The sequence below is a fragment of the Lupinus angustifolius genome, chromosome LG20, assembly GCF_001865875.1.
Source record: "Lupinus angustifolius cultivar Tanjil chromosome LG20, LupAngTanjil_v1.0, whole genome shotgun sequence".
In the NCBI taxonomy this organism is placed as follows: Eukaryota; Viridiplantae; Streptophyta; class Magnoliopsida; order Fabales; family Fabaceae; genus Lupinus; species Lupinus angustifolius.
In genome coordinates, this window is record NC_032028.1 from 5,345,372 (window position 1) to 5,366,463 (window position 21,092).

Below are 21,092 nucleotides of genomic sequence, written 5' to 3' on the forward strand. Positions count from 1 at the left end.
TACATTAATGGTATGAAATTGAAATCTAGCAAGCGTGGAGTAATAGCTCCACAGTTTTAGTCCCCACTATGATGTTTTGGCATCAAAAGCCAGAGTGCACTCCAAGATAAGAAGGGTGGTCCCTTCCAAGTTCCAGTTGTTCAACCTCTAATTACTCAACAACACATACAATTTGTGTTCTATTCCTACCACCATCAAACCCACTTTTGGCTTGTATTTAACATGTATGCACAGTCATTATATCATCCTTGATTCATATAGTAATTAAAAAATATAGCAATTCTAATTTAACCATAATAATTAAATCATGTACCAATCCCTTTTTTTTGTTGCCTTGTGGGCTTGGATGCCATTCTAAAGTACATGTGTTTGGGACAATTTTTCAGAAATAAAGAGAGAAATGCTCTTAAAAAATTATATAATAACATTTATGTCATTTCAATTTATAGTGATATTACACTTTGATCTTTGCAACTAGAAGAAAAATGAGAACTTCTCTTTAGTAATGGAGATGATCTTATTCAATGAAGTTGGTTGAATGAGTGGATGGGATAGGAGGGTTTAGTAAGTTGAGATCAGTGAGTGGGATGAATGAGGTGTGTTGATGAAGAAAAGGTATAATGAGTTGGAAGAGTTTAAATAGAGAATATTCTAGGAATTGAGTTGGAAGAGTTTAAATAGAGAATATTCTAGGAATTGAGTTGGAAGAGTTTAAATAGAGAATATTCTAGGAATTGAGTTGGAAGAGTTTAAATAGAGAATATTCTAGGAATTGAGTTGGTTAATGGAATGTGGTTAATTAAAAATAGGGTAAGAAAAATTCCTCCCAATACAATCAAATTTAGATACCATAATAACTTCACATACACGTTATTTTTTAAATGTACTTACAAAACCTTTTGTTTTGGTGTTCGATTGATATGGAGCTTACTTTAGTATTAAGATATTAAACACTAAGCATGACGTGTTGGTAAAATCAATGTCTTCTCATAGTAAAGTTGTCAAAGAAAAAAAATAGAATCTTTTTTATAAAACGGTGAATATTTTTTGTATTTTACTATCGTTTAAACTTTGAAGAATGCATCTTAATTAATATGTTTAGGGGACCCTATCCCTAGATTGTGGGGTCAAAAAGAGACAGCCCGTGCTTACAGACGGACGCACCAGTCAGTGTTGTGCAGTACTTAGTTACTGTTCAAAGATTGCCCCCTACTCAATCACCCATCTTAGCTTCAGACACGTACACAACTTCAACTTTATATTCTATATATGAAAAATGTAGAAATGTTGTTATTGTTTTTATTCTTTAATAATTAATTCATTCAGTAAATAAATTAGTTGGTAGACAATGGTTATTTACTCATTTGTTTTTCAATTTTCACCTATGAAAAGCCATTGATATTTGGATTTTCATAGACCAACAATTACAACACATCGAGCAAAGTGAAGGATTAAAGTAAAGAATAACCTTTAGTTGAGTTTATAAAAATATCTACCAAAATTTGATCCATTACAACCATTATTCTAAACTTTATATTCACTAAGAGGGTAACTCTTTCGTTACCAAATATTTTGTGACGAGCACAAAACTGCTTTTGTGATTGTAGCCACATTAGTTGCTAATTGCGACAAAGAATAAATGTACAAATATGTTAAAGTCTCATCCAATATTATTATTCACTATTATAGATATTAGTTTCTAGGTATAGACGAAAATAAATATTTTGTCTTACTAATAAAAAAAAGTTGACAAGATATGTTGAGATTTGAGAAATGAGAAGTGTTAAGTGTTACATGCTTTGAAATTACTTTATTTTATAAGATAATGGATAAACAACAAGGTAATAATCTCCACCAAACATTCAAGGGTGGCAATAATTACTGAATGAAACTGGTGGAAAGGTCAATGGTACGTGTCGTGAGTTTTAGATCTAGTGATCATGATCATATTAATCTAAGAAAAATGCTTGGGCCTACTCCAATATGAATATTACTCACTTTTTCCGCATATTTTTTATGGCAAAATATATCAAAGCAAATGAATCCATAATTTGTGGGGAAATATATGGTTAGTAGAGCTCTTCACTCAAGAACATGACCGTACTCTCAGAGACTTGTCTTTCCGATCCAAATGAATCATCTTTCCACCAGTGAAAAATAAATAAATCAAAGCACATGAGTGAAAATAATGCAATACATCAAAATATAGTTAAATGATAAAAATTATATAAATAGGAGGTGATGCATGTATGATTATGTACTACTTAATATGATTTTTAATCTAAACTTTTAAATAATAGGTTGAAGGGGAATCAAACAACAGAAACAACAATAAGTGAGCAACTTTTACTTTTTATAATATCAATGATATTTCTTCCCTTTATGGGTAATGAACTAATATTTTCGAGTTGCATATTATTCATCCCAACAAATGTTACTGATAGAATCGAATTTTTAAATTTTCGGTTATAAATCGTATCTTACACAATTAAATCAACATTTTGGTAGTACTGGTTAACCTTCAATACTATGATCATGTTTCTAAAAAGTAAAAAATAAAAATAAAACACCATATATATCCAGTCCTAGATGCAAGGACATTAAAGTTCCCACAGATTTTGACATTCACCAAAATCTCTATCGAGACATTAGTAGTTGCCACTAGAGAACAAAACTCTCTATATATAAGCCAAGCATTAGAAGAAGAAATGAGTGCCTAAGATCTTCAGTGAATGTTGCAAACTGAGACAAATAATGGATGTTATGGTTCAACTGCAGAGACAACTTGTTGATTATACTGCCTCTCTATTCAATGAGGTAAGCATGCTATATTGTACAATTTGTATGTGAAGCTTTGGTTCATTGGCTAGTTCAAGTTATGTTTTGTTTATTCTCTTTGAAAAGGGGTTTCTAGATGAACAATTTAACCAGCTTCAGCAACTTCAAGATGAAAGCAACCCAGATTTTGTGGTTGAAGTTGTAACTCTCTTCTTTGAAGATGCAGAGAGGCTTCTTAATGAGATGACAATAGCATTGTAAGGGCACATCGATTTCCCTCTTTATATGTATTTTAGAACCTCTTTCTAAACTTTGTTTCAATGTTGATTTATGTCAAACATATCATATAGATTCAACATATATTTGTCAATATATATGATTTATGATTGAACATTTTGTTATCGTTCAATCCATTTAGCCGATCTCATCTAGTGAGACTAGAGAGTAAATTTTTGTTGTTGTTGATTTTTCTCAAACAGAAGTCAGGAAAGCATTGATTTTAAGAGGTTAGATGCTCATGTCCACCATTTGAAGGGTAGCAGCTCCAGGTAAATTCTTCATAACTAGTTTCTCTATTCTATACAGACTTATTAATATAGAATCCACCTCAAAACATGTTAACTTATGCAAGTGTTAGGAGTTTAAGATGTTGGTGTTACTAGAAATAGTGGGAGCACATCTGCTGTCCCACAAAGAGTGTCACTCCATGTACCACAACGTATGATTGGTTGAAAAAATTAAAATTTTAATAATTAATTATTTTTCTGACCAATCATAATTAGTGGCACACTATTGTGGGACAGCAGATGTCCACCCAGAAATAGTAATTCATACCAAGTGCTGTCATTGCTTCATTGCATTTGTTTTACTATTACCAGGATTTCTCAATGTGCCAAACACAGTTAGGTAGCATTTGGTGTGGAATATGAAGGAACAAAATAGAACTGGATGTTTCCCATGTAGTGGAATCAAAATGTTCTAATTTTTTTATCCAGTTTAGTGGAATCAAAATTCATATATTTTGTTCCGTCCTGTTCTACAACCTACCAAAAGCTACCTTAATTTAAAACACATAGGGGCATGGTCTGAGTTCTGGATTGGAAAACATTCACTGACCCACATATTAATGGTGGAGTATTTCTGAAACATTTTTGGGAGACATCATACAATAGTTTTGGTGATCTATATATGGAGGCAGAATAATAGAGAGGGAAGTGGTGTGTAGAAATAAAGAAAAGGTAAAATACAATAACACTTGTTATTGTTTTATTTATCTTGAGATGACACTTTTATCCTTAAAACTAAAAGAATAAAAGAATTTTCTTCTCGGGTACAGGAGAGGATCCTGTTACTCTCACCTTTGTTTATCTTAGTAATATCTGATCATACTTTATTACATTTCCCTCTCTCATGCTTCTCTATATAAGTTTCTATTTTTTTTTATATGATTTTGATAAAGTGGTTTAATTATTGGAAATACAGCATTGGTGCACAGAGAATTCACAGGGTCTGTATTTCCTTCAGAAACTCGTGTGTGGAGCAAAATGTTGAAGGGTATGAATTCTTATGTCCTAAGGTTATTAATCTTGTCAAATATCATGTGGTGTGTCCTAGTTTGTGTATATAATGATATTATTTTATATTTTCTAAAATAAAATAAAAACTACCTATGCTGATATTTCATAAAGGGTTGGTATTCAGGTGTCTTGAAAGCTTGCAACAAGTAAAACAAGAGTATTCCTTGGTGAAAAGCAAGCTTGAGACTCTCTTCAAGGTAAAACAATAAGGATCTTGTCTTAAACCTCGTATAATCATGACTACTATTTTTTTGAACATTGAAATGACAAGTATGTAAGAGTATAAAATTCCATATCGGTTTAGATTAATTTAAGAGAAAAAAATATGAATAAAAATATAAGAGTTTTATATATTGTTATTGTTATTGTATCATCTATTATTCATATTTAATTATTAGTGACTTTTAAAAAATGTAATACAAATGAATTACTGATTTAATGATTATGTATAAATTTTTACGGTATGATGCATAGATATTTCATTCTTAATCTAATTGTGCACTTATACATACCTCTTATCATTTCTGCCTATGTGATTGTAGATGGAACAACAAATTTTGGTTGCAAGGGAGTCAGTTTTCTAGTTAGTGTGAATGTTTGATGCAATTGCAATTTGCAAACAACACAAGAACTCAGAAGATAACATGTCCAATATGCCAACAAAACAACAACCACTTCTTTGCTTATGATTTTATCCACTCTCTCTATCTAGCTTGTTAAATTGGATTTCTCATTTAAGCCAAAGTTATACTCTAGTCTACAAGCAATGTGAATAACCCATGCTCCTTTGCTTCATTAAGAACATTAAAAAAATGAAGCTGGACCTCTCGTCTGTGCAATATTAAGTACCTTCTTCATCTTTGCCTACAAATTAAAAGAATGGCCTCGTCAATTTTCTCGTCTTTATTTATATCATATATATAGCGTGGTCATCTTTTTGCACTTGATATATGGATTCACATCTGCTATCTCACTCCTTAGTGTCATTACATGTAACAAGTGATATGATTGGTTAGAAAAAATTGTAATTCTAATTTAAATAATTTTTTCAACCAATCAAAGATAATAATAATACATAAAATGGTACAAAAACTAAGATAGTAGGTCTTCTCCTTGTGGCGGGCAGAAACTAGAATCTAACTAATTTAATGTCATATTTTCCCGAGGAGCATTATTATTCAAGCAACTCAAATTCTATTTTGCAATAATTTTAAAAATATAAAGAAAGAGTAAGTCTGACACGCAACGTTCAAATTCTAGAAATACCCTATTCATTTAAAGAAGAACCTCTTATGCCCTGAGCCGTTTAACTTGAAAATATAAGGGAAGTGTGCATATTGTGTGAAAGTTTGTAAGACTGTTATTGGGATTATTGTTCAAAAATGAGACCTTTTCTCTTTTCTTAGTAACTTCAAAATCTCCTTATGGACTAATAAACAATTATTAAGAATTGAAGTCTCACCATTAAAATAGAATTTAAGTGTCAAAAAGGACAAGCTTGTTAAAGTGGGCATAATTATAATTAATGGAGTAAATTACATTAATATATCTCAAGTTTTAGTAAAAATTAATAGATCATCATTCTCTTTTCAAACATATGTAAACCACTTTTGATTATACATATGAGCGTAAGTTATTAAACAAAAAAAGTATAATGGACTTTCAGTTAAACAAAATATAATATTTTGTGAAGACAAGTCCCAATAATATAAGAGCCAATAACTCTTTGTTATTTTTGGTTCGTTACAATATGCTATAAAAGTAATTTAAACATATCCTTAGAATTATTGATGTCGATTGTAACTAACAAAAAATAATGAAGATATTGACACTTATATTATTTCGAATTACGTTTACAAAATCTTATATTTTGTTTAACTTAATTACAATTATCTAGGGCTGGAAACAAACCGAACCAAATTTAACCAGAACTTAGTTCGGTTCAGCTTGATAGGATTGACTCAGCTCGAAACTCGACTCGAGTTTGATACAAGTTATTTTTTTAGCTCGAGTTCGGCTCGGTTAAAGTTCACGAACTATTCGGTTCAATTCGAATGGTTCATTTGGACAACTCAAATAATTAATTAAAATTTGAAAAATACGCAAAAATATTTTTTTTATATCTTGTTTATATATATAAAAACATTGTATGAGTCATAATAAACATAAAAATTTGTTATATATATCGAGTCAGCTCATGAACCTAACGAGTCGAACTATATCTAACTCAAGTTCGGTTCCTTTATTTAATGAGCTCAATTTTCAGATGAAGTTCAGTTCATTTGATTCATGAACTAAGTTTATCGAGCTAAATAATGAATCGAATTTCGAATGAATACCGAGTTGGTTGAGTTCATTGTCAATCTTACAATTATCACTCTTTTTTATCAATAATTTACATTTATCTATCCTTCATGTTAATCAATGTAATATATGTATATAATTATGTGCAATTTATTTAAAATATTAATATTTCCTCTAATTTTAATATTTTTCAATTTTTTGTATTAAAGATTCACATATTTAAAATATTTTGTATAACCAAGGTATTATTCACATTATTGATAAAGAACTAATCATTTTTAGAATGTATGATTATTTCTTAAAATAAATATCACTCTCAGTAATCAAATTTTTAACATTTTGGTCAATAACACTAATCATTTTTAGAATGTATGATTATTTCTTAAAATAAATATCACTCTCAGTAATCAAATTTTTAACATTTTGGTCAATAACACTAGATGAATGTCTTTTTGTTAAATATTTTGGTTAATTTCAAGCTCTTGTTTTCCCCCCGAAAATGTAATATTTTTCCACAGGCACCTAATACTCACTTGATATTTTTTATACAGTTATTTGACACCTAAAACAACTACTTATGTTGAAAACGACAATTTTCGGATTTCTCTCATAATTATCTTAAACGACAATTTAGTTATAATTATGATTAAGAGTTTCAATAAAATTTAGTGGAAACCAAAAAGATTTAATCAAGATCCACGACTGGAATCTCTTAATTAAATTTTGATTATGTTGCAATCATTGTATTGACCATATAATATCGTAGACCATATAAATATAAACCCTAGTAAAAGCCTCTATCAAATATTGACAATCAGAAAAGAACCAGAATCTCACTATCTTGATCGCAGACACCGACCAGAAGAAAAAGCAGCACCTTTCTCCGAAACCACCCATTTCTTCATTACTATGGATGACTCTTCATTGCACCAGATTCAGAACCTCAAGAATCTCAACTCCGTGCTTCTCAAGGAGACTTCACAACGCAGACAACAAATTCAGGCCATGGATGCTCGTTTCTCTGAAGCTGAAGAGAAAAATGATGCCTTGGATTTGGAAAAGGACTTGCTTTTTGTTTTCATGGAGACCCAGATGAGGGAAATTGGATTTGGGTTTGATAAGTTGGTTGGAGAGAAGAACGAGATTGAGCGTGCTCTGTCTCAGAGAGAGTCTGATGTAGTGGTTTTGAAAGGGGAAGTTAGTGAACTTGCGCTTCGCGTTGAAAACAAAACGGTTGAGATTGTTAGAGTTAGTGAAGAGAGGGAACATGTGAAAAATGAGCTTGATGGTGTTGTTGCTGAAGTGAATGTGTTGAGGGAGAAGGTTTTGGAGAGTGAGAAAGTTAGAGAGGAGGTGGAGAATCTGAGGGTGGAAAGAGAAAGGTTATTAGAGGAAGGGAGTGAGAAAGAAAGAGTGATTGGTGAATTGAAGAAAGATTTGGATTTGGGTAGGAAAAGCTCTGAAGAATCTAGGGAGGTGGTTGAAAAGTTGAAGGAGGAAATTGAAGCGGTGTCCAGGGAGAGGGATGAGGTTGTGAAGGTGAAGAATGATCAAGAGCTGAGAATCATTGGTCTTGGGTTTGAATTGAAGCAACTCAACGAGTCTTTAAAGAATTTGCGAAATGAAGAGGCGTCGACGCGTGCTAGAATTGCTGCACTGGAAGGGAGTCTCGGCCTTGCTGCTGAGAAGGAAAAGGAGATGGAAGTGGAGATTAGAGGGTTGTTGAAAGAGAAGAAGGAGATGGAGATGAATATTGAGATGTTGATTGAGAGAGGAGAGAGTATCAAGAAGGTTCTTAGTCTGGCTCAGAAGGGATTGGAGGATAAACAGCACGAGCTTGATGATGCAATTAGAGCGAGAGATGAGAATGTGAATCTGAAAGTTATACGCGAGAATGAAATCGTTGAGCTGAAAAGTGAAGTGCTTCAACTGAGGGATAATGAGCATAAGTTGGAAGGGTCCTTCAGAGAGTTGGAAGAGAAAAATAAGCAACTAGTCTCTGAAGTTGACCATCTTAGAAATTCCATTGATGAAGTCACAGTGGAAAAGGATAACATCAGAAAGGGATTTGACGAGGAGAAAAATAAAGTGGAGAACTTGAGCTTGCAAGTTGTAGAAATGAAGGGAAAAATCGAGCAGACTGAAGCTGAGTTAGACCAGGTGAGTAGTGAGCAAAAAAAGATAACTGAGAGAAACAAGATGTTAGAAAGTCATGTGAGTGTTTTGGCGAATGAAAAAGATACACTGCATACGAGTCATCAGGAGGCACAGCGAGAGCATGGTGATCTGAGAGCTAAGTTTGAGTATTCACGCAGCAATTCAAATCAGGCACTCGCGATGTTGAAGAACACTTCTGCATTTGTATGTCAGGATAAGGACAGTGTAGGTGTACAGGAAGTGATATCCAATGGGAAGAAGCTTGAGGAAGAAATTCAGCCTTATGCTGAAGAACTAGATGCAATTAGGAACGCTTTCAAGAGCAAGAATGAGATCATAGATGGCATGAAGCAACAGATTGAATCACTACAGAAGTCTGTGGCTGAGGCTCATAAAAACAAGACCTTATTGCCTGTGATATCCTCTGCAACTACAATTTTTGCTGCAGCATTAACAGCGTATTTTACTAGAAGGCGCTGATCCGTTGTTCTTTTTCCTTCTGAGACGACAAGTTACTATGGTAATAGGATCAATCAACTTTTACCTTTTATACTATACATCTGTTGAACACCTGAGATATATAAATTATCTTTCAGAGAATAACATTTTAATCTGTATTAAACCAAAAACTTGAGGTATGTCATATAATCAAATGAGCACTATGCTTTTTTGGTGTTGACAACGATTTTGTTATTTCTAATTGTTTGTGATAAGTTGTAATACTCTATGCTTAAAAATAAGAAATAAGAATCCATGCTATGAGAACATTGCTCCATCACTCCATTGAATAGAAATGCAATTATCATGAATTACCAAAGTACTGAAAGGGTTAGTCTCTTTCAGTTGATTAAATTAAATGTCCCCAAGAGACATAAAGTGCTAGCAACTGGGTTCAAACCTCGCTAGCTACACTAAGTAGAAGCCTCGTAAAAACGGTTATAACTACCAATATATAAATAGCTTGTAGCTGAAGTTAGTCAGCAGTTTTTGATTTCATTCCAAACACTTCTAATCTTCTACTCCATTCTCTGTATCTTGTTTCTTGTACAATAAGGTAGCCCAAATTCATTTCTTCTCATAATAGTTCCTGCTTCTTGTTCTTTGAGTTCTAAGGGTACATTGACTACATTCTCTGTATCTTATTCTATTTTAGATATTGTTATCTTAGGGTACATTCTTCTATGAAGCAATGTAGACTTGTTATTTTTCATATGAGAATTATTAATTAATTGAGTGGAATAATCTCTCTAATTGAAGGGGATTGTTGTCTTTCTGTTTATTCTTGGGCGTGTGGCCTATTCTTGAGCATTCTAACGGAAAGTAGAATTGAGACTTATGGTATCCAGAGTCAGCAACGATGGTGGATTCATATTCCAACAAGGATCAATGCATTAGAGAACATCCTAGAGAAGAGTAGGGCATCCATGGACAAGATGTGTTCTACGATGGACAAAATTTTGCTCACTTTGCACAATGATATTGCGAAGGAGGACAAAGAGAACATCATGGAATCAGAAGGGGAGAAAGAAGATGATTCCACCGGGTTGTCAATAACCCAAGCAACAACCGGTCTCTCAGTTCCTACATTTGATGGCTCCAATTACAGGGAATGGCGCGCGAAATTGAGCAGTTCCTTGCCATTGAAGAGGTTCTACCTGATATGTGCAGCAAGCACATATGGCGGCAATGGAAGGCAAGGCTTTCTCTTGGCAGAGACATTATGTCAACACTAAATGTTAATCCCCTTTTACTGGCAACTACTGCCTTGTGATTTGAATCTGCAATATATGATGATCCAATTGCTGAGTTATCGTAACTCAAGCAAGATGGTACCTTGGAGGATTATTTGGAACAATTCAATGCTTTTCTGACAAGAATAGCAATGGATTAATCCATGGTGGCTCTTAGCTTTTTTTGCGGGTCTGCAACATCCATTGGAGAAATCTGTTAGATTGCACATGCGTAATTCAGTACAAGAGAACACAAAACCTGTATTTTTTTCCTTCTAAACCTAACACAAATGCAAGGGAGCACAACTTCTGCCCAAAAAATGTGTTCATCTTCTTATTGGTCAAAAAAATACTTTATTATTAAATTTTCAACTTAAACATATTTTTCAAACCAATTAGAAAAAGTGGTGCATGGACTGATATATTTTTGTGAGACAACATATGTGATTCCCTAATGCAACAATCTTGCCTAAAACCCAAAAGAGCCCCAAATTCTACCAAAAAAATACTTTGGGGAGTTGAAAATAAGCTTTTATTTGGAGATTCCCTAATAGGTCAACTTTTCGAACAGTTGTAAACATGCAACCTGGCGAACCCCAAATTAAACCAACCTATCCGAAGGTTTATGTTGTTTTTGTGGTAGCCTTCAAAAAGAACACAGATTCAAGTGCAAAGAATGGGGTGTAATGGAAAACAAAGCTACAAAGCATAAAGAAGACAACATCAATAATAGTTAATCAATTAACTGTGTAGTTAATCGATTAACGGGGTAAGTGTTAATCAATTAACACTATAGTTAATCAATTAACTAGTTAGAAAATGACACATTTTACACGTTTTACATATTTAACACATGTTGAAATTGTTTTATAACACATGTTTATTAGCTTGTTAGAGAATTAGTTAGGTTAGTTGCATTGCTTGTTTTACAAGACATTGTATATAAACAACACTTTCTTATGTCATTTTAATTCAATGAGAATTCATCGTAATATTCATTTTACGCTTTTTTCAATATTTTCGCAATAGAGTATGAGAACAATAACACATGGAAGATCCATTGAGCAATTGTATACCCGAGGAGGATGGTGAAACTGCTTTACAGAATGATCAATTTTCCGATCCTGAAAAAGTCCATAATTCTCACAAGTTTAGTTTTATAATTTCAGATATCATCTAACTAGCTCTATATAAAGCTTGATAAAAAGATGTATCCAGTGATACGTAAGTGTTTGTTAATCCACCATTCATAAAGCTTTACAATTTTCATGAGCTCTATTGAAAGCTTTATTCCATTTTGTAATCTGCAACTCATGTAGACCAATTTATATTTTCAGATGTAAAATGATGCAAAACAATGGCTGTTTGTGTAATTGCGCTAATCCTACGGGGATAAATATGTAGGAATATCTTATGTTCCAAAACGGAAAAAATTAAAACAATTTTTAGTACAAATGTATATGTTCCCATAAATATGTTACGGTAACCACTTCAACAAATTAATAGAAGTAGCTGTATTAGAATAAAATAAGAGAATAATGAATCTTGTGTAAGGAATAAGTTAATAAAATTATAATATGTGTCATATTTAATTATTTTCTACAAAAATATTTTTAAAATAAAATAAAATAAAATATTACAAATGTTATATTTTTATTGATTAGAGGAGATAAAATATCTTATGGTATGAAGAAATACTGTATTCTTAGAGTTAAAGTCTAAAAAAAAAATATTGGACTTATTCTTCAAGTCAATATTACTCACTCATATATATGTTATAAGTGGAATAGGGAGAGAAATAAATAGCATGGAATAAGATGAAGCAAACTAAGGAGCAATAGAGTGATGGATGACTAAATTAAGATTGAGAAAAAAAATGTATGCATCCATAAAAAAAATTATGAGTGTAAAATCTATATATTGTTTGTGTAAAGTTTTTTACACTGTCAACACATTATTCTTCATTGATTTATACTATTTTTGTTTGAGAGTTAATGATAATTAATATATAAATAGTGCATAATTTGCTAACAGTGTAAAAAACACTTACTTTAGTATATACATATTAAATTCATTTTTATATTATTACTTTACATCATTCAACATTCATATTTAATCATCATACAAATAAATAGTAGATAATATAGTAATTATGAATGAAGATGTACATGCATAAATATTCCACACAATAAAATCATTCAGGTAAATCTCCCCAACTCTTCATTCTATTCCATGGATGCAAGCCTAGCTTTAAAAATAGGTAGACAAATACTATGGTGCCATGATTGATATATTTTAACAAAATAGTATAAGACAATAATTGTATGTACCCAATTTATACCCCGTTTGATAGTTGTACACAACTACTACAACTACGACACAAAAAATGTGTAAGTGGAATTCCAAAACGGGATATTTGTCTTGATGTGCCACTCCTAGTGCCTAGTCCTCATCTAGGAATTGATGAAAGCTACACCCTTTTGTCTCCTCCGTTCCCGTTAGTTTCATTATGCTTTTTGCCCTTTCCATTTTTATCACTATGACAACAACAAAACAAAACTGAATAAGATAACACTATTTCTAAAATGGATAATGACCAAGAAGACGTTAGTCTAGTGGTGTAAGGTTTCATTGGATATTCAAGATTGAGGCAGCAACACTTAGTGAGAGGGTAAGTTACAAACACAAAAAATGATTATTTCCTTACCTAAAAAAGTGAATGATAGTTTTGGTAGTACAAAAAATGGGTGCCACTCAACAATTTGACATTGGGCCGTTTACTAAGTAATCTCATTGGCCCTCTTCTTTTCCTCTCCCCGACATTTTAGCATTTGTCACTACGCATTTACTACAGTGCGCACCATCTCTTATCCTTCACCACTTGCACATATCTATCACTTGCTCCTCTTGTTTCTGTGGTACTCATCTCTTTTAAAAACAAAGCCTGATTTTGGATCTTACAAACAAACAAAGGAAAATGGATTTTAAAATGGTTCAAGAATCGAGATTGTGAAGTTTGTTGTGTTAGTTATCTATACAAAGATCTGTAATCAAAGTACTATTCTAATGGCGGAGAGTAACACTAATCATTCTAAGGTATTATTATTTATTATGTTACCTTTGGATTATATATTTAAGTTCACAATTTTAATCATAGAAACTTATGTAACTGTATAACTATATGTGTTGCTTCCTTGCCTTTGTTTGTTTTGGATATATACTATAATTTCTTTTGTTAAAGTTTTGGCCTTTATGTTGTTTTTAACATAATGAAAATATAGTATAATACTTATCTCTTCATGGAAGATCATTTTGTGTTGATCCTGGTTCCACCTTATATGGATTTAATGTTGTTTGGATTTTCTTTCTCTAGGGTTTATCACTTAAATGTATTGATTTTGCAAGTTTCAACCTTGTGTATGGTTCCTCAATTTTTGTTGAATATCATAGGATTTTAGATTTATTTTGTATTTGTGATGATCTATGGTTGTATGCATTGTTGCTATTTTATAATGTTGCACTGTTGTTATTGTTTGTAGATGGTGGTTCCACTGAATATGTGGGTTTTAATCTCTCAGTTTAAGTTGTCATACAATCTTCTTCGTCGCCCGGATGGAACTTTCAACCGGGACTTAGCAGAGTATCTTGATAGGAAAGTTCCACCAGATGCCAACACTGTTGATGGTGTGTTCTCCTTTGATGTTGTTATAGACCGCGAATCGAATCTCCTCGTTCGAATCTATCGTCCTAATGAGGGAGAACAAGTGAAGATTGTTGACCTTGAGAAGCCTGCAGCATCAGCCTCTGAGGTTCTTCCTGTTATAATATTCTTTCATGGTGGAAGCTTTGCACATTCTTCAGCTAATAGTGCTATATATGATACCCTGTGTCGTAGGTTGGTGCCCCTTTGTAAGGCCGTTGTTGTGTCTGTGTATTATAGGCGTGCACCTGAAAACAGGTACCCTTGTGCTTATGAAGATGGCTGGACAGCTCTTAAATGGGTTAATTCGAGATCTTGGCTTCAGAGCAAGGACAAGAAAGTTCATATCTTTATGGCTGGGGATAGTTCTGGTGGAAATATTGTGCATCATGTTGCTTTGAGAGCTGTAGAATCTGGAATTCAAGTTTTGGGGAATATTTTGCTCAATCCATTGTTTGGTGGTCAAGATCGAACAGAATCCGAAAAGCGTTTAGATGGGAAATATTTTGTTAGGATTACAGATAGAGACTGGTATTGGAAGGCTTTTCTTCCAGAAGGGGAAGACAGAGACCACCCTGCATGTAACCCTTTTGGCCCTAAGGGTAGAAACCTTGAAGGGATTGCCTTTCCTAAAAGCCTTGTTGTGGTTGCTGGATTAGACCTTGTTCATGAGTGGCAGTTGGCTTATGCAAAAGGGCTTCAAAAGGCTGGCCAAGATGTGAAATTGCTATTCTTGGAGCAGGCAACAATTGGGTTTTACTTTTTGCCAAATAATGAGCACTTCTTTACTGTCATGGATGAGATAAAAAGTTTTGTGAACTATTATGACTCTTGTTCATAGCCTTAACTTTTGTTATACATAAGTGGGGTTTAGGGAATAGTTATGCCACTTAACTTTTTTATGTTTTGGTTTCTATACTACTCCCATAATTTGGTGGTAATGGTACTTCTATGATATTATATATGTTATGGGATTGATGTAATGTAACTAGTATGTAACTGTTGTGTATAAATGAAATGGAAGTTTTTTAGGACAAGGGGGAGCAACACCAATGTTTATGGAAACCACAAAAGTTTTGATTGCCTAATCTGACTTGCAGCCAAAAAGAAAAGGAAGACAAGTGTTTTATTTTTGTGGGTGACCATGATGGTCAATCAATGAGGCTTGTCTTTGATTGCCAAGTGTTATGTATAACCAATTTTGGAACTTGGATAGGAAAGTATCAATGATAAGTTGGTGGTGCACTGGTGCTGTTTGATTGTATATACTGTATAGTCTATATGCTATCTTCACATAAGTGTTTGTTTCAAGACTGTTACAAATGTTCTTTATATAGCTTATTTTATATTCTTGTCTGACACAGACATTCTTTGCAAATAATGTAAATGATTTTTTCTTTTCCTTTTACTTGTCCTTTTTTGTATAATGTGACCTGTGTTGTGTTAGCTTATGTTTATGTACATATTTTATAGATTTTTCTAATGCCACTATGGTTGATTTTTTATTTATCCTGGTCTGTGAAATTTCATTCACTAGTATCCATGGTGAATATGGTTTACTACTATTGATATTTTTTAGGTGCCAATGAGGATAAGTGTGCACAAAATGTTACAACTGTCTCTATTGGGACAGTAACAATCCACCAGAGATGTGTCATGTGTGGTCACTTAAGGCTATACTTTTCTCAAGTACAACCCTACCATCACAGGGCCAGGTGTTCACATTGCATCCCTTAGTGCGGATTATAATTAAACCTCTTATCTCCAATATCGCACAACTAGCATCATAACATTAGTGTGCCTATGCTAATTTGCCTCTCAATCACTTTTCTTATCTCTTGCATTATAGTGTAATTTCTATATATTATTTACTATCTATTTTGGATTATTTTTCTTGAAAAATCAACGATAATTAAATATGAATGGTGAATGATATATTGATAATGTATAAGAATACGTATACTATCACTACTTATATTTTTCTCTCAGTTATTGCTTTTTAAGATCCCAAGTATGTTTTATGGGAGACAATCATATTGGAATAGATATCACATATCCCCAAATTTGTCTCAATTCTCTGTCATGGACCAATTATATTTTAGCAAGTAATATAAAAATATTACCTTTTATTTACCTTTTATGAAGATGGTTGGACAGAAAATTGAGACTAACTCGGAAAATATATAACCTTTATTTATCCTATTGAGCTGGGAATATTGTGTGGTGCTTCAAATATATATCACTTCAACCAGCCTTTATTAGTTGCAATTAATGTATTATTATATCTCATGATTTAATAAGTCGATTGAAATAAATTTAAGGGTGAGCATAATCCACTATGACCCGAAGGCCCATATCTAAACTAGGAAAATTGATCAAGTCAGACCTGTCCATAAATACTTAAAGGAACAAGTTTAGATCCAAAAATTTGTAGAATGAACATTTAGGGGGTTGGGTTTAGACAAGCATTACCCACTAATCCACTATAACTCCTTTTATACACACCCCAAATTTTATCACCATATTTTTAATTCAAGAGGCCAATTTTATCAACCATAAGCTTTTAACTCCCACCTTTTCAACTCTAAATGGTTTTTTTATGCTTTTCACTCCTTATTTATATTTACCTATTGGAAATAAGGAATATTAGGCAAGATTTTGCACCCCATAGAACTTAAAAGTCTTGATTCCATCATTTTCCTCCATATCTTCATGTGATGCAGCCTTGTCTGCTAAAAACCATGAGGACCATATGAGTCCAACACCAACTCATCAGGTAACATCTTGTCCAGGGATCATTCTTTGTCTGGTCCCCCCTTATTTATGTGATTTTGTGAAGGTTTAATGAGAGCAAGGAGAGATATTTTTGAATAAAAAATATTGAAGTCTATGAGTGAGTGGGTGCTAAAGATAAAGATGAGTCTGACGAGAACAACATAGATATGTTCGGACTCAATAGTAACTTTTCTGAATTCATGTGTATTCTCTTGTGAAAGGGATCGACCTTACATAACAACAAATGAGTCAAGTCTAAAGTTGAGTTTCCTTAAGAAAATCTAAAGCTTCATTCATCATTTTAAACTTGACTAATTTTTTCCTTTATCAAAATTCCCCTTAAACTATTCTTATATGTAGTCCTTTATTAACATTATTATACTAGCTAGAAGAAAACATAAAAAATAAGAAGAAAATAATATAGTTTCATATTCATAAATCATAACATTCACATCCTCACACTATTATAAAACAAATTTTTTTTTGGATAAACTTGGGCATTCAACAAGTTCAAGATTTCCAAATCTAATTTATACAAATAAAATAATATATAATCTAGTACACACATTATTTACAAGATTTCAATAGAGTTATATAATCTAGTACACACATTATTTACAAGATTTCAATAGAGTTTGAGTTTGACTTATTTAAATAATCAAGTTTAACTCCAAATTCATGGTTGGTTATTTAGCTAAACAAACAAATTCAGTTAAACATTTAACAAGTTAAACTCAGAATATTTTACGAATAACTTATTTATTTACATGCCTAACACCTAATTATTTGTTGTAATATAAGAAACTAAAAAACTATCTGACACTGGTTTAAACAAAAAAACTATGACAAATTGACATATAATAAATTAAAATATTTAAATTTTATACTTTTTTTTGGGTGCTTTTTTAGTATTAATATTTACTCTAGTCGTCCAAAACCCAGCTTGTGTTTCCTGGTAACTAGGGTGGAAAGTTAGTAAAACTCAATCACAAAAGAGGGATAACAAATCCTAATTGTGGAGTATCAAAAAGCTTAATTTATACCCACCAAACAATGATTTGATGAGTATAAGTTATGCACCAAGAATCTTGTTTATACATTGTTGGATATGATTATGAACAACCTTGTCAGGCCTTGTCTATATACAGTGTATAACAGACTTAGAAACTAGTGTCTAATACAAATGCATTGAAACCAGCTAATAGTGTCTAATACAAATGCATATGAAGTAGCTAATAGTGTCTAATACAAATCCAGTTATGATAACCATTTATCAAAATGCTCCCTCAGGAGCCTTTCTATGCAACAAATGACTAATATTAGTTAATGAGAAGAAAGAAATAATTGACTCTCAAGCAAATTCATACAAAAGAGGTCTCAGAAATCATACAGAACTGTTTCATAAAATGCTAATGCTTGCACTCCCGCATGTAATATAACAATGAACTCGTCAAGCTTTTATGCTGATGACAAATGAACCTGCTCAATGATGTAGAAAAAGAGAATGATCAGAGAAAACAACGGAGACAAGGAAACTTAACATATATAGTTTGGCACAACAAATGAAAGGGACCAATATAGTTTGTGTGAAAAATGCTTCATCACTATACCAATTAAAGCATCATGTATTCCAGATAGGCCTTGAATCCAGATCCTAAATTAACAAACTTGGATGAAAATATTCAAGACTGAAAGAAATTTTCTACAAACATGCATAAACTAAGAGTTCCTAAATTGGAAGAATTACTGCAAGGGCAGGTAGAATCGATGTTATTCCACTTTACCATCAGTCTATAGTTTAATAATCCATAATAGAAAGATCAACAGATCAGTAGATCACAAATAACACAACAAACCAATTACTTTAGCAGCAACTTGCAAAAACATATATTGGCAATTGTTAAAAGAATCAAACACAGAGGACAGAATACTTCACCCATCATTAAATGTGATCAAAAGAACTTAACTGAAAATCTAGCAATGACACTTAAACACTCTTACCTCACATTCCGCGCAACGGCTTAGATTATTCACGCCGATGAGAGACAATCATTATCCTAATGCGAAGGGCATAGAATGTACATCCAAACTAACAATCTAAATGAAATGAAACCTTCCCCCTACTAACAAACTACGGTAGTGTTTGATGCATCGTCGGTCGACAGAACAATATCAAACAAAAGACAACAAGATGTTTTGTCATATTCTGTTTGTTTCCACCCCTTTCTGTGGAACCAAAATGTTCTACTTTTTAATCTTACGCAGTGTTCCATTCTATTTATAGAATGCACCGAGCAAAACACATGTTTTGTTCCATCTCAAATTCCTATATGTCAACTAAACGCTACCCTTATTTCACCAGTGAGAGAGAAGAACAAGGGAAATAATCATGATTCATAAATACGCACATGCTGGAAGGTTAGATATATCTGCAGAAACTGCGCAAGGAATTCCCAAGTTTGAAAGAGCTCCTCTAATGATCCCGCATGGAAAATAAAGATGCATGCTAATTGCATGGGCTGTCTTGTTTTCAGCTACAGGCGTAGAATTATCTTCAACTGAGGAGCCATTATCAGCAGATGAATCAATTGACATCCGTGTAAGCCAGCGGAATTTATTATCTTGCAATACAAAGGTACCCTGAAGCAAAAGTAAATACCATTTTAGTTGCAGCCAGTTTAAATACTCGTTTGTTAAAGCTAATTTGACACAAAAATATTTTACAAAAAAAAACATTTCAGGCATTTACATTTTCGTTTGGTTGGATTTTTAATAAGCAAAAGTGAAGTGTGTTTTTAGATCAGCATTTTCAAAATTCAACCTCAAAATAGCATGGAAAAAAAACTACTGATTTGCATGGAAAAAAAAACTTATACTAAAATTCAACCTCAAAATAGCTTCTGATTTACATAAAAATTAAACCACAAAAAAAAAATCACATTTTGATTAAGTATAATAATAAAATAGCATCCAATGATTAGAAATTGAAAGTGATTCACCCTATGGTTAGTTCTCAAGTTATCAATCTGCTTCTTAAATAGGTTAGACCAAAAATCCTTGCATATAAACTTGATAGCTTCCAAATTATCATTGAACGGAGGCCGTTCCATGGTATACCTATAATTAACAACAACAATTACTAAAATCAATTTTAATTTTCCAAAATTATTAGAAAATTGATTTTGATGATATGAAATGTAAAATTAGAGAAGAAGAGTTAAACCTTTCTGAGAGTTGGAAACCGAGTTGATAACCAATGGCTTCGATTCTACGAGCGGCTAGGTCAGGCTTATCAGCGTAAAACACATTGCAATAGCATGAGACCATTTCTCTTATCACACTATCCAAACAACTCTCTGATACTTCACGAACCATTATCTCTCTTTTCACCCGATCTAGATTCTCTTCTCTGCAATTTTTATGGAGGTTAGAGGGATAAGAAGTTACAAAGGAAAATCATATACTTATGTTGGTTCTGTAATAAATTTGTTTTTCAGTTTTCTATTTTTTTAAATATTTTGATATCTCCTTCACATAAATATTATTATTGAAATTTATAAAAAGAGCTTAGAAAATCAGAAAGAGGAGTGGTCGTAGCTCTTTAATACTTTTATTTTGTATGGATGGGGGTGACAATAAGGCCGGACTGGTCGGTGTAGTGCATTATCCAGACCCGCTCCGTTGCTTGATTTTTTTACTCAGACTTGTATAAAACTGTAAATATCTGTTGAGTCTATTGTTTATGGGTTCTTGGGTACTTAGCAGATCTAATGAGTACCAACAAATTAAAAAATATTAAAAATAATTGTCAGTAATTTATGTAATTTTCTGTTTATTTACTACAATCTTATAATTATTTAAGCCATCAATAAGGAAAAAATTATAAAACATAATTTAAAGTTTTAAAAACAATTTAAATTGACTATTAAATACAACTCATTTTACTGAAATAATTATAAAAAAACAAAGTCACTACTTTAATTTTAATGTAAAATTGATTTAATAAGAATTATTTAATCAACCTAACGTTAGATTACTCATATGAATTAACAACATAACATCACATCATAC

At 32.4% G+C, this 21,092-nt stretch overlaps 4 protein-coding genes across 5 annotated transcripts; 3 read left to right on the plus strand and 1 right to left on the minus strand.

Annotated features, from left to right (window-relative positions):
• Nucleotides 2,541–5,220, plus strand: LOC109335286 (histidine-containing phosphotransfer protein 1-like). Its single transcript, XM_019571417.1, has 6 exons — nt 2,541–2,817; nt 2,905–3,035; nt 3,258–3,326; nt 4,261–4,332; nt 4,480–4,552; nt 4,898–5,220. Exons 1-6 carry the CDS (start codon nt 2,755–2,757, stop codon nt 4,937–4,939), a joined length of 450 nt encoding a protein of 149 aa, XP_019426962.1. The 5' UTR covers nt 2,541–2,754; the 3' UTR covers nt 4,940–5,220.
• LOC109335423 (myosin-10) lies at nt 7,569–9,296 on the plus strand. The gene has a single exon (XM_019571559.1). It carries the CDS (start codon nt 7,569–7,571, stop codon nt 9,294–9,296), a length of 1,728 nt encoding a protein of 575 aa, XP_019427104.1.
• Nucleotides 13,329–15,507, plus strand: LOC109336231 (gibberellin receptor GID1C-like). Of its 2 annotated transcripts, none has more exons than XM_019572700.1 (2): nt 13,329–13,464; nt 14,086–15,507. In XM_019572700.1, the coding sequence occupies exon 2, from the start codon at nt 14,086–14,088 to the stop codon at nt 15,085–15,087; it is 1,002 nt and encodes a 333-aa protein (XP_019428245.1). In that variant the 5' UTR covers nt 13,329–13,464; the 3' UTR covers nt 15,088–15,507. The 2 variants fall into 2 exon arrangements, with proteins under 2 accessions (XP_019428245.1, XP_019428244.1); XM_019572699.1 differs by lacking the exon at nt 13,329–13,464 and adding an exon at nt 13,471–13,642.
• Nucleotides 18,084–20,452, minus strand: LOC109336233 (trafficking protein particle complex subunit 6B-like). The gene is made up of 4 exons (XM_019572701.1): nt 20,245–20,452; nt 20,021–20,138; nt 19,430–19,661; nt 18,084–18,500 (listed from the first exon to the last, which is right to left on the minus strand). The coding sequence occupies exons 1-4, from the start codon at nt 20,394–20,396 to the stop codon at nt 18,472–18,474; spliced, it is 531 nt and encodes a 176-aa protein (XP_019428246.1). The 5' UTR covers nt 20,397–20,452; the 3' UTR covers nt 18,084–18,471.